This window comes from Hesperophylax consimilis, unplaced genomic scaffold, assembly GCF_061612785.1.
Source record: "Hesperophylax consimilis isolate HC1 unplaced genomic scaffold, BYU_Hcon_1.0 scaffold_34, whole genome shotgun sequence".
In the NCBI taxonomy this organism is placed as follows: Eukaryota; Metazoa; Arthropoda; class Insecta; order Trichoptera; family Limnephilidae; genus Hesperophylax; species Hesperophylax consimilis.
This window is the reverse complement of record NW_028301264.1, coordinates 1,918,819-1,931,481: the sequence shown is the minus strand read 5'-3', so window position 1 is coordinate 1,931,481 and position 12,663 is coordinate 1,918,819. Positions and strand designations below refer to the sequence as shown.

The window sequence follows — 12,663 nt, the reverse complement described above, 5'->3', positions numbered from 1 at the left end:
GCTTCTTGGCTTTGTCTTCGCCGCAGACCCTCGGACGCTTCCCCCGCGTGTCCGTGTGGATCACCTTAATGTCTTCCGCCCTCGAAAATTAGGCTTCCCCGCTCTCGGAACGTTCGGAATCCGACATAATCACGAAAACACTAAACAAAAACACACGAAACTCTATAAATCGCAATTTTACGGAGTTCGAACAGTCACACTGTTAATAACCTCGAAAAAAAAATGTAAATTTTGCGCAAATACTGAAAAACAGGTTATTTTACGGTATTTGATGTTTGTAAACAAACCAAACGTGTTTGACCTTCGCAAAATAAATGCTAATGGCGTCCCACTACTGGCGCCGCCTCAAGGATGCATTTGGAACTAGCAGGTGACATTGGCGGGAGATTTAAACTAAGAATTACACACGAAATTGGTAAGAAACGTCGATTTGGCTGCAAAATGGTAATATTTATCTCACTTTATAGGTTTTAAATAAAGCCTATGCTACATAATACGAATTATTCCCGTTTAAATCGATTTTCGCAGCCGATTTCCGCTGCGATTGGCCCTTCAAGTTCAGTTATTCTAAGCAAATTCATAAAAATACCACACATTTCCGCGTAAATCAAATTTTCGCGGCCGATTAACGTCGCGGCCGGTCCTTTAAACTCGGATATTCGAAAAATACGATATATTTATGCGTAAACCGAAATTACAATGCCGATTTCGGCCGCGGCCTACCCTTCACATTGAGATATTCGTAAAAATACGATATATTTACGCGTAAATAGAAATTTCGCGGCCGATTTCCGTCGCGGAGGACCCTTTAAATTCAGATATTTGTAATAAATTCGTAAAAATTCGATATATTTACGCATAAATCGAAATTTCGCGGCTATTTAAGGGGTCGCAGGCGACCCCTTAAATTCAGGTATTTTAAGTAAATTTTGTTAAATTACGTCATATTTCCGAGTGAATCCAAATTTTTGCGGCCGATTTTCGTAGCTCTGGATCTTTTAACTCAGATATTCGAAGTAAATTTAGGAAAAATACGATATATTTTCGCATAAATTGAATTTTCGGAGCCGATTTCCGTCGCGCCGGTTCTTTGAAATTCATATATTTGAAATAAACTCGTAAAAATGCGATATATTTACGCGTAAATCGAAATTTTGCGGCCAATTTCCGACGCGGCCGACTACGAATATGGAATACGATATTTTTTTGCATAAATCGAATTTTTTCGGCAGATTTTCGTCGTGGCTGGCCTTTTTAATTTAGATATTTGAAGTATATTCGTAAAAATATGTCGTATTTCCGCGTAAATTGAAATTTAGCGTTCGAATTCCGTCGCAGCCGTCCTTATGAATTCAGATATTTGGTGTAAATTCATAAAACATATACATATTTCTGCGTAAAACGAATTTTCTCGGTCCTTCAAAATCGGATATTCGAAATAAATTGGAAAAAATATGACATTCCAGTGTAAATCGATTCCGATTTACAAAATAATAATACTAATTAGGACCACCACGTAAAAATACACTTTTCGGCGTTTTACCGTCATGGCTGTCTTTTAGATTCAGATTTACAAAATTTTATGATTTATAGGGGTTCAAATTAACGGGGTTCTATTGTATTTAGTTAATAAAAAAACATAGGTACCGTGATCATTCCACCTCGTTGCATTCACCAGCACCTTGCAATAACACCCTTTCATATCCGAGGCGGTGATGTGCTTCAGCCACGCGTCCGTCCAGTAAATCTTCCGGCTCTTGGGGTTGGTCAGGTCGATGGTGAATCCGAGGCCCACGGCCGGGTTCTCCGAGCAGTTGCAGGGCTTGGCGCCGGTCGGTTGGCCACGGTAGTCAATGGTGTTGTTGCGGTCGGGCTGGCCGCCGAAGAAGGGGCGGATGTTAGTGCCATCGATGTCGGATGTCATGAGCTTGCCAAGACCATGGTGATTCATCTCTATCCAGTATAATGATCTGAAATAATAATTTTTTTATATTTATTTATTCAGTAACATTTCATGGTTTATTTCTGGGCCTCAGAAGTCAAAGGTCGGTTGTCCAGTCGGTTTTTTGTGAAAATAAATTATTTACGAGACTTTTTTAGTTTTTTCAGTTTCTACAGAGAAGTGTGTTCCTCTAACCGAAATACGGATTATCCGCAATGCAAATGCACCAGTGGGACGTGAAAAAAATGTGGGGAATTTTTTGACAGGGAATTCTCGAGCTATTTGTGGGGAATTACTTTTCTTAGAAGTTTTCTAACCCCCCCCCCATGGATCTGAAAAAATATTGTGGGGAATCCAGCACTGAGAGAGCAATACCCCATACAATAATTCCTTTTGGCATACCATTACTTGTAAAACTAAGTACAGGTGCGAAATACTAGGGAACAGGTATTTGGACTAGGTATTTATTCATACTTGTACCAGTTGTTCCAAGTATCAAGACGAGCTAGTATGACTCACCTCTAGTACGGCCCGGTAGGAAATCTCATTTCTAAAATGTGGCCCAGCTGCTGAAAAGGTTGGCCACCCATTGATCTACACAAAGGTATAAAGATGGTTGTCTTACGACAATGTGAAACTAAGTTAGGTCAACATAGTCCAGTGGTAACGCATTGGACTGCCATTCCGAAGGTCGCGGGTTCGAACCCGGCGTGCGCAAATAAATTTTATTTGATTAATTTGTGTTATTTCACAATTAATTAATTAAAATAATATATAGTATATTTGCGGCACGTTCCAGAGTGGAAGATACTACCAGTATCGCCCTGGTGTAAGACCACCATTCAGAATTGAAACGTTGCTCCAAATGGCTTTAGCCGTGTTTAGTGACTAGATCTGAATAGCCAGGTACTTCCCCACCTTCCACTTTCCCCACTTACCTTCAGCCTCACAACATCCCCCAATTGGGGATGCCATAGTCTCACTGGCTCCAGACGGGAGCAGTTGGGACTCTTGTGAGGTATTCACTATATAAAAAAAAAAAAAAAAAAAACATAAATGGTCTGGTAACCCCACAATGTTCAAAGGAAAAATTTTACTATTTCGTCTCTCCTGAACAATTTCAAAAATGTGACAACCAACCACCTTTGACTTCTGAGGTACAAATTTTAGAATCTTACGACCGCCAAACTAGGCACATGAATAAACATGATGTAAATGGTGAAGCAAAATTCTAAAATGTGCTAAAAATATGAAGCCAGATCATATAATATATGGCAGATTAATATTACACTTTTTTCTTACGTTTAATAAATTGTTACGTAATGGGTCCCCGAAACGATCAAGTACACTTGACAAGTCTACGTGCTTGACGATTTCACTTGACGTGGGACTTGAGGCGACTTGAAGGTGCCGTCAAGTCCACGTGCCGCAGTCGTTTACCGTCCTGTGCCCAGGAGAGTGGTTGTCGCAAAAATTAATAATGGTTTCCAACGCAGACAAGGCATTCCTTGCTATAACTCTAGCGGTATCTATCACAGAAAAAAAGAAAAGAAAGAGGCGATGGTGTAAGGAATGGTATAAAATGAGATATCGATTCACGCATGAAAATTTGCAAAGAACTCTTCAAGCAACTGAGCCGGACGATTATAAAAATTTTCTACGAATGGACAACGATTCTTTTGAAACATTGTTGGAGTTGATTAGACCCAATTTATTTATTGGATGATTTTTATAGCGCCGCTTTTGCGAAATATCACCTCAGGGGCGCTGTACAGTTAATGCAGATATTACAAAAAAAAATAATATAAATATTACAAATTGAAATTAAGTTAAATAAAATGAAGTACAGAAACAGGTGACACGGAGATGGAGAGTCTGCTGCAAGAATCCTAGGTGGTGAGGAAACTGGACCGGCTGCTGCAGCGAGAGAGTCCACCGCGTCCACCAACAGTGCCAGCACGAGGTTCGTCATCCTTCCAGGTATGTGTCTGCTGCTAATAGAGCGCTGACACAATGTCCTCTCATGGATTCCAGACCTTGGCAGCACCGCTGTGACATTCGACGAAGGTAGAGGATGGAGACTCTGCAGCAAGAATCCCAGGTGGTGAGGAAACTGGACCAGCTACTGCAGCGAAAGAGTGCACCGCGCCACCAACAGTGCCAGCACGAGGTTCGTCATCCGTCCAGGTATGTGTCTGCTGCTAATTAAGCGCTGACACAGTATCCTCACATAGATAACAAACCTTGTGACGCTCGGAAAGTCCATCTCCTTGTACACTTGTTTCTGGTAATTATGTTAGTGGTGCATTGTTCCGAAATAAAAGGCGGCGGACGGAATAATAAATCAACTTGGGCACTTGTTAGGGCTTTCACTGTTTCCAAGAATAACATTGAAAACATCTGGCGTACAACAGTTACCGATTCTCGTCCCAAGTTCAACTTCAACTTCAGCGAATTTAGAATGTTTTTAGCACAATTTTCGATTATTCATTTTTGAAACACTGCACTCTAGTCACATTACTAAAGTTCTGATTACTAATTGGTAAGTTAATTTAAAATGTTGATTCACTGATTTTTTAAATAACTTCAAAGGGATGTTGCCTCGTTTCCCTTGAAAATACTAAAAAAACACAAAGCGGTTGGAGACGGCATGACGCGTCCAGCTGCCACAAAGGGCGCTACTCAACTCGCTACTCAATATTGAAAAGCAAGATACCAATATGCGACAAGCTATTCCTGCCAGCCAAAGGCTCTCTATAACTCTAAGGTACTTGGTCACTGGTATGGACTTGGAAGATTTAAAGTTTATGTGTGCTGTCGCTCCTCGTACTTTGGATTTAATAATACAGGAGACGTGTGAGGCTATAATTCAAAAGTTAAAAGAAAATATTCGGGTATGTATGATATTCATTTATTTTCATTTATATTCTAATATATCTTAACCAAAATAATCATAACAAAAATTAAATACTTAATGTGATGGTGAAATATGAGACAGACAAAACAGAAAACTTTTTAACCCGTTGAGTCTATTTGTGCCCTTTAGTGCAAAAAATAGGGAAGAGATATGAGATAGATAGAGATGTGAGAAATATGATATAAACGGTGTTAGAAAGAAAAAAGATCAAGCTTTATATTCAAATACAAAAACTTAGCACAAAATAAGGAAAATGTACACTTTTATGAAACCAAAGTTTCGAATCGCGCTTTGAAATAAAATTATGAAACTTTGGGGACTTATCATAAATTATTTTTAGATGGAAAGTGAATAATAATATTTATGATTCACATTTCTAAGTATGTTTGTGTTTTTATTATTTTTTCGTTATCAGTAATTTTAGACAGACAAAACGTAAGGTGATCCATTTTTAACACTTTTTTATGTTTGCGTGCCAAATAAAAATATTATGTTTATTTTGATTTATAACATTTTGAAGCGTATTTTATCACCTGAAACAGTTTTTAGTTTTTAGATACGTTCAGGAATCTTAGTTATTTCGATTTTAAATATTTGGACCGAGAAAAAATAAGGGTGAGGCCCAAGGGGTTAATGGTTTTTTTTTTTTATTTTATCTTGTATGGCTCGGTTGTACAACCGATTCATAACCAAAAAGTTCTCAGTTTGGTCGATAAGAAGTTACTAAAAAGAATAGAAGTGTTGTAAGAACTTAGCCGCAGTCTGTGATTCTTCTTCTTCAGTAGTTGGTTGTGGTATATGAACCATTACAGGCTGTTCATGAGATAGACTTGGCGCCTGCATAGGTTCATGAGATAGACTTGGCGCCTGCATAGGTTGAGATGACACAATTATGATTGATTTGGCAGTACCATGCACTGGTGTCTTGCCTATGACTTGTGAGTGTGACTGATGTGGTGCAGCTGATTGGTATGTCAAAGTTGAGTTGTGCCCACTTGGTGATGGTGACTGGTATGTCAAGGTTGAGTGGTGTACATTTGGTGATGGCACAGGTGATGGTGACTGATGTGGTGCGGGTGACTGGTATGTCAAAGTTGAGTGGAGTGCATTTGGTGATGGCACAGGTGATGGTGACTGATATGGTGTGGGTGACTGGTATGTCGTAGTTGAGTGGAGTGCATTTGGTGATGGCACAGGTGATGGTGACTGATATGGTGTGGGTGACTGGTATGTCGTAGTTGAGTGGAGTGCATTTGGTGATGGCACAGGTGATGGTGACTGATATGGTGTGGGTGACTGGTATGTCGTAGTTGAGTGGAGTGCATTTGGTGATGGCACAGGTGATGGTGACTGATATGGTGTGGGTGACTGGTATGTCGTAGTTGAGTGGAGTGCATTTGGTGATGGCACAGGTGATGGTGACTGATATGGTGTGGGTGACTGGTATGTCGTAGTTGAGTGGAGTGCATTTGGTGATGGCACAGGTGATGGTGACTGATATGGTGTGGGTGACTGGTATGTCGTAGTTGAGTGGAGTGCATTTGGTGATGGCACAGGTGATGGTGACTGATATGGTGTGGGTGACTGGTATGTCGTAGTTGAGTGGAGTGCATTTGGTGATGGCACAGGTGATGGTGACTGATATGGTGTGGGTGACTGGTATGTCGTAGTTGAGTGGAGTGCATTTGGTGATGGCACAGGTGATGGTGACTGATATGGTGTGGGTGACTGGTATGTCGTAGTTGAGTGGAGTGCATTTGGTGATGGCACAGGTGATGGTGACTGATATGGTGTGGGTGACTGGTATGTCGTAGTTGAGTGGAGTGCATTTGGTGATGGCACAGGTGATGGTGACTGATATGGTGTGGGTGACTGGTATGTCGTAGTTGAGTGGAGTGCATTTGGTGATGGCACAGGTGATGGTGACTGATATGGTGTGGGTGACTGGTATGTCGTAGTTGAGTGGAGTGCATTTGGTGATGGCACAGGTGATGGTGACTGATATGGTGTGGGTGACTGGTATGTCGTAGTTGAGTGGAGTGCATTTGGTGATGGCACAGGTGATGGTGACTGATATGGTGTGGGTGACTGGTATGTCGTAGTTGAGTGGAGTGCATTTGGTGATGGCACAGGTGATGGTGACTGATATGGTGCGGGTGACTGGTATGTCGTAGTTGAGTGGAGTGCATTTGGTGATGGCACAGGTGATGGTGACTGATATGGTGCGGGTGACTGGTATGTCGTAGTTGAGTGGAGTGCATTTGGTGATGGCACAGGTGATGGTGACTGATATGGTGTGGGTGACTGGTATGTCGTAGTTGAGTGGAGTGCATTTGGTGATGGCACAGGTGATGGTGACTGATATGGTGTGGGTGACTGGTATGTCGTAGTTGAGTGGAGTGCATTTGGTGATGGCACAGGTGATGGTGACTGATATGGTGTGGGTGACTGGTATGTCGTAGTTGAGTGGAGTGCATTTGGTGATGGCACAGGTGATGGTGACTGATATGGTGTGGGTGACTGGTATGTCGTAGTTGAGTGGAGTGCATTTGGTGATGGCACAGGTGATGGTGACTGATATGGTGTGGGTGACTGGTATGTCGTAGTTGAGTGGAGTGCATTTGGTGATGGCACAGGTGATGGTGACTGATATGGTGTGGGTGACTGGTATGTCGTAGTTGAGTGGAGTGCATTTGGTGATGGCACAGGTGATGGTGACTGATATGGTGTGGGTGACTGGTATGTCGTAGTTGAGTGGAGTGCATTTGGTGATGGCACAGGTGATGGTGACTGATATGGTGTGGGTGACTGGTATGTCGTAGTTGAGTGGAGTGCATTTGGTGATGGCACAGGTGATGGTGACTGATATGGTGTGGGTGACTGGTATGTCGTAGTTGAGTGGAGTGCATTTGGTGATGGCACAGGTGATGGTGACTGATATGGTGCGGGTGACTGGTATGTCGTAGTTGAGTGGAGTGCATTTGGTGATGGCACAGGTGATGGTGACTGATATGGTGTGGGTGACTGGTATGTCGTAGTTGAGTGGAGTGCATTTGGTGATGGCACAGGTGATGGTGACTGATATGGTGTGGGTGACTGGTATGTCGTAGTTGAGTGGAGTGCATTTGGTGATGGCACAGGTGATGGTGACTGATATGGTGTGGGTGACTGGTATGTCGTAGTTGAGTGGAGTGCATTTGGTGATGGCACAGGTGATGGTGACTGATATGGTGTGGGTGACTGGTATGTCGTAGTTGAGTGGAGTGCATTTGGTGATGGCACAGGTGATGGTGACTGATATGGTGTGGGTGACTGGTATGTCGTAGTTGAGTGGAGTGCATTTGGTGATGGCACAGGTGATGGTGACTGATATGGTGCGGGTGACTGGTATGTCGTAGTTGAGTGGAGTGCATTTGGTGATGGCACAGGTGATGGTGACTGATATGGTGTGGGTGACTGGTATGTCGTAGTTGAGTGGAGTGCATTTGGTGATGGCACAGGTGATGGTGACTGATATGGTGCGGGTGACTGGTGACTGGTACGAGTATGTGTATATGGGTGAGCTAGCAGGCAAGATCTGAACTCCGTTTCTTGACAGTGATCCCATTTCGGCTTCGAATAAAACATCATTTATTATTTTCTCCGCATAGCGTCTTTGATCTGCTGATAAACGTTTGAGTTTAAGAGCCCAGCTCTTCGTAATTATATCCGATTCAGAGTCATCAGGCTTTTTGAAATAATGCGATGCTATATCTATCAGGTCCTGCTGTGATGTGTTTTTGTTGTGCTTTTCTTTGGTTGTGGCATCTCTTTCAATTCAATTCAATTAGTTTATTCCTCTTTTTGATTCTATTTTTGATAATAGGATAACCCGGAAGCCTGTAAGAAAATTGACCAATGTTTGTACTATTCACAGGTACCGAGAACGACCGAGGACTGGAAAAAAGTAGCCAAAGAGTTCGAGAGACGATGGAATTTTCCCAACTGTATAGGTGCTGTTGATGGCAAGCACATCGAGATAGAAAAACCTTAAAATTCTGGATCTTACTATTTTAACTATAAAAAGACATTTAGTATTGTTCTTATGGCTATTGTAAACGCCAATTATCAATTTATGATGGTTGATGTTGGTGCAAATGGGCGGATGTCAGACGGTGGAACTTTGAAAAATACAAAGTTTTGGCAATTTTTTTCTGAAAGTGAAAACAAACTTAATATTCCGGAGCCATGTGAGTTACTAGAAACCGATAAAAAGTTTCCGTTTGTACTGGTAGGTGACGAAGCTTTCCACGGACCCAGTGCGACCTCGACCGCGACGGACCGAGCAGGTGCATGTAGTTAACGGTGAAGAAGTTAAACCAGACTCTAGACCCGCTGAATTTGTTACATCGCAAAAGAGGAGTGAGCCTCGCGAAAATAAAATGAACAATACGCGTAAACGCAAACTGTCTAGTGAAAGTTGCGGCCAGTGCGGTGGCAACAACAAAACTCGCGAGTGCACCGAGTTCGCGGAGAAAAGTCTCGCTCCGGTGGACTATGGTGCGACAGAAGAACCTGTGTCGTAAGTGTCTGGATCGACACCACTCGCGGGACTGTAAAACCAAGGCATGGTGCGGCATAGGAGGGTGCAGATCACCACATCACCGTTTGCTTCACGACCCACAGTTCGTACCGGAAGGTGCCGTCGGTGAGGTTAACTTGTGACGCCAGACGACGAACCGGAGCGTGCTGTTAAAAATTGTGCAGGTTATGTTGGGCGTCCCCCAAGGAAGCAAAGTTTTGGTGTTCGCGCTCCTCGACGAAGGCTCAACTGTGACACTTGTCGACGCTGACATCGCGACACGGATCGGGGTGAGCGGCCCAGTCCGCGGCATACGGATCCATGGCGCCAAAGGGATGTGCACCTCTGACACACTCTCCCGCCGAGTGAAGCTGACCATAAGAGGATGTGATAGCAGTGACACCTACTACATCATCGCCAACACGATCTCCGACCTCAACCTGCCAGAACAACAGGCCCAGGGAAACCTTGTCACCCCAAAACTTTTGATAGGGCAAGACAATGCTCATCTGATCGTTTCACGGGAAGTGCGCGAAGACCATGACACTACGCGAATAGTGTCACGAACCGCACTGGGGTGGATCGCCCATGGGGGTGTCGGGCCCGACAGTGACAATAAATCCACGACGCTGGCACTACAAATTGAATCAGCCGCAGATATCCGCCTAAGAGAATTGGTAAAATGCAACTTTGCCGTCGATTCTCTTGGCGTAACTTCTTTTTCTTTTTCTATGAAGTTTTCAATAAAGCAAGTAAATTTCTCGTCCTACAAAAAGTTTTAAAAATCGTTATCTACATTGTGATTTTCATACAAAAACTAATTGTATCACATTCAAAAAGTGGATCGTTTTCCGATTATTAAATAATCAAAGTGTGAATACATCTATTATAACAGTGATTCTAAAAACAAAATCTTATTAGCGTGACAAGTGACATTTAAAGCCATAGACATAAACCTAATGAAATATTGTTCTGGCTGTCACTGAAACCAGAGACAATATTTTGAATTTGAATTGAAGTGGGGGCATTTTTGAACCCAATTTTCTTGTAAACTGTGAACAAAATGTCTAATACCCAAACACGTAGCAATAAATCAAACCTTGATAAAGAGGACAAACAAACTATGGATAAAATTTTTGATTATATCGACAAAAAGTTTGATTCTTTAAAAAAGGATATAATTCAAAAAATTGAATGTCAGAATACGGAATCTATAAAAAGTATTGAGTACATAAGTGCTCAATATGACGAAATTATTAAAAAACTGGATACAAATAATAACCAAAATAAATCAATCCAAAACGAACTTGAAAATATGAAAAAAGAGCAAGTGGGAAAAAACGCTACAATAAAAAAAATGGAACTAAGACTAGATGAAGTTGAATATACATCAAATCTGCACTACCTAGAAATTGCAGGAATTCCACAAAGAAATGGTGAACAACTGGAGGAAATTATAAAAAAAGTCGCATCTGCAGCTGGAGTTCAAATCAAACACGCTGATATAAACAATGTGACCAGAACTACAGACCGAAGACTTAATGCTCCGCCAAAAATCCTAGTAAAATTTACAGAAATTAAACTAAAAGAAATCCTTCTATCTAAAAAAAGAGAAATGGACCTTAATTTACTAAAGGATTTGACAAACGAAAAAGTGTACATAGGTGAAGTAATAAGTCCCTACAAAAAAGAGTTGCTTTGGAAAGCAAAGCAACTAGCCAAAGAAAAAAATTATGAATTTGTTTGGATCAAAAATGGGAAAATAATGGTTCGTAAGGGTCATGATCAAAAAATTTTGTACGTAAATCATCTGGACGACCTCGATAAATTAATATAACAAATCACTTACTTGAACACACCAAACTGAAATACCTACTGAGAACATGGATAAGGAAACAATAACTACAAACAAACCAGATGAACTGCTAACTCTTAAAAACAATTTTAATATATTAAATAAAAATATACGAAGTATCAACAAAAACTTCGATGAACTTCAGATACTAATTAAGAATCTAAAAATTAATCTTGATATAATTATCCTCACTGAGTGCTGGATAAAGGATAAATATTCACCCTTACATATTAATAATTACACCTCATATGCAACCAATTTGAATTACACAAAAAATGATGGTGTGATAGTGTACATTAAAGATGACACTAAAACTGAAGTCAATGAAATAAAATTCACAAATGCAAACTGTTTGAAAATCAAAGTGGGTGATGAAACCACTATATTAGCTCTGTATCGATCACCAGCTACAACTAATATTAATCAGTTTCTTGAAACGCTTTCTAATGAACTCAATCTTCTAAAAAACAAAAAAAATGTCTTCCTCATCGGAGATATAAATATTGACATACTAGAAAACGGTCATCCTAATAGAACTGATTATCTGCAAACACTGGCCGCCCACGGACTTGAAAGTTTGATAAATAGACCTACGCGTGTTACAAATGACAGCAAATCTTGCATCGACCACATATTCAGTAAGACTGTTAAACCAACCAACTCTATCATATTCACCTCTACTATAACCGACCACTATACAACAATTTTATCTATTACAAAAAAGAAAATACAAAGATCGCAGCCCTACCCAATTATCGTGCAGAAGACAGAAACCATATGGAATGAAGTAAAACAACAATTACTAAATACAAACTGGATAAACCTACTGGAGAACCTTGATACAAATAGTGCCTGGAGTAAATTCATTGAATATATAACTCATACCATCATGTCAAATACCAAATCAATAGAAAAAAAGATTTCACATAAAAATCAACATCTTAAACCATGGATAACCCAAAGCGTTATAAATTGCATTAGAAAAAGAGATGAACTACACAGGAAAGTTAGATTAAATCCTTGTGATATTTTTATACAACGATATTATAAAAGATACAGAAATATTTGCAAAAATGTTGTACGCAATGTCAAAGAAAATTATTATAAGAAAAAAATAGACGAATGTAACAATGACCCACGCAAATTATGGAAGATCATTAATGAAATTACAAGTGCAAAATCATCCCATAACAAAAACATAGATGAACTAACAATTGAAAATACCCAAATCTCTTTCGAAAAGCATCCGGACAAAATTCTCGAATACGTAAACGAATTTTTTACAAATATAGGGTCAAAATTGGCAAAGCAAATCAGACATCCAAAAACTAGCATTTTACCAGAAGAAAAGGAAAGTATGAACCAGATAGATAAATTAAAGTTAACTA

The 12,663-nt window shown here is 40.5% G+C and overlaps 1 protein-coding gene across 1 annotated transcript in view; it reads right to left on the bottom strand.

Annotated features, from left to right (window-relative positions):
- The window catches only part of LOC149409174 (proto-oncogene tyrosine-protein kinase ROS-like), a 264,442-nt gene that overhangs the window by 84,848 nt on the left and 166,931 nt on the right, over positions 1-12,663 (bottom strand). Inside the window, exon 22 of the mRNA XM_089650093.1 lies at positions 1,648-1,970. Coding sequence (XP_089506219.1) covers positions 1,648-1,970 — 323 coding nt within the window. The remainder of the gene's footprint in view (positions 1-1,647; positions 1,971-12,663) is intronic.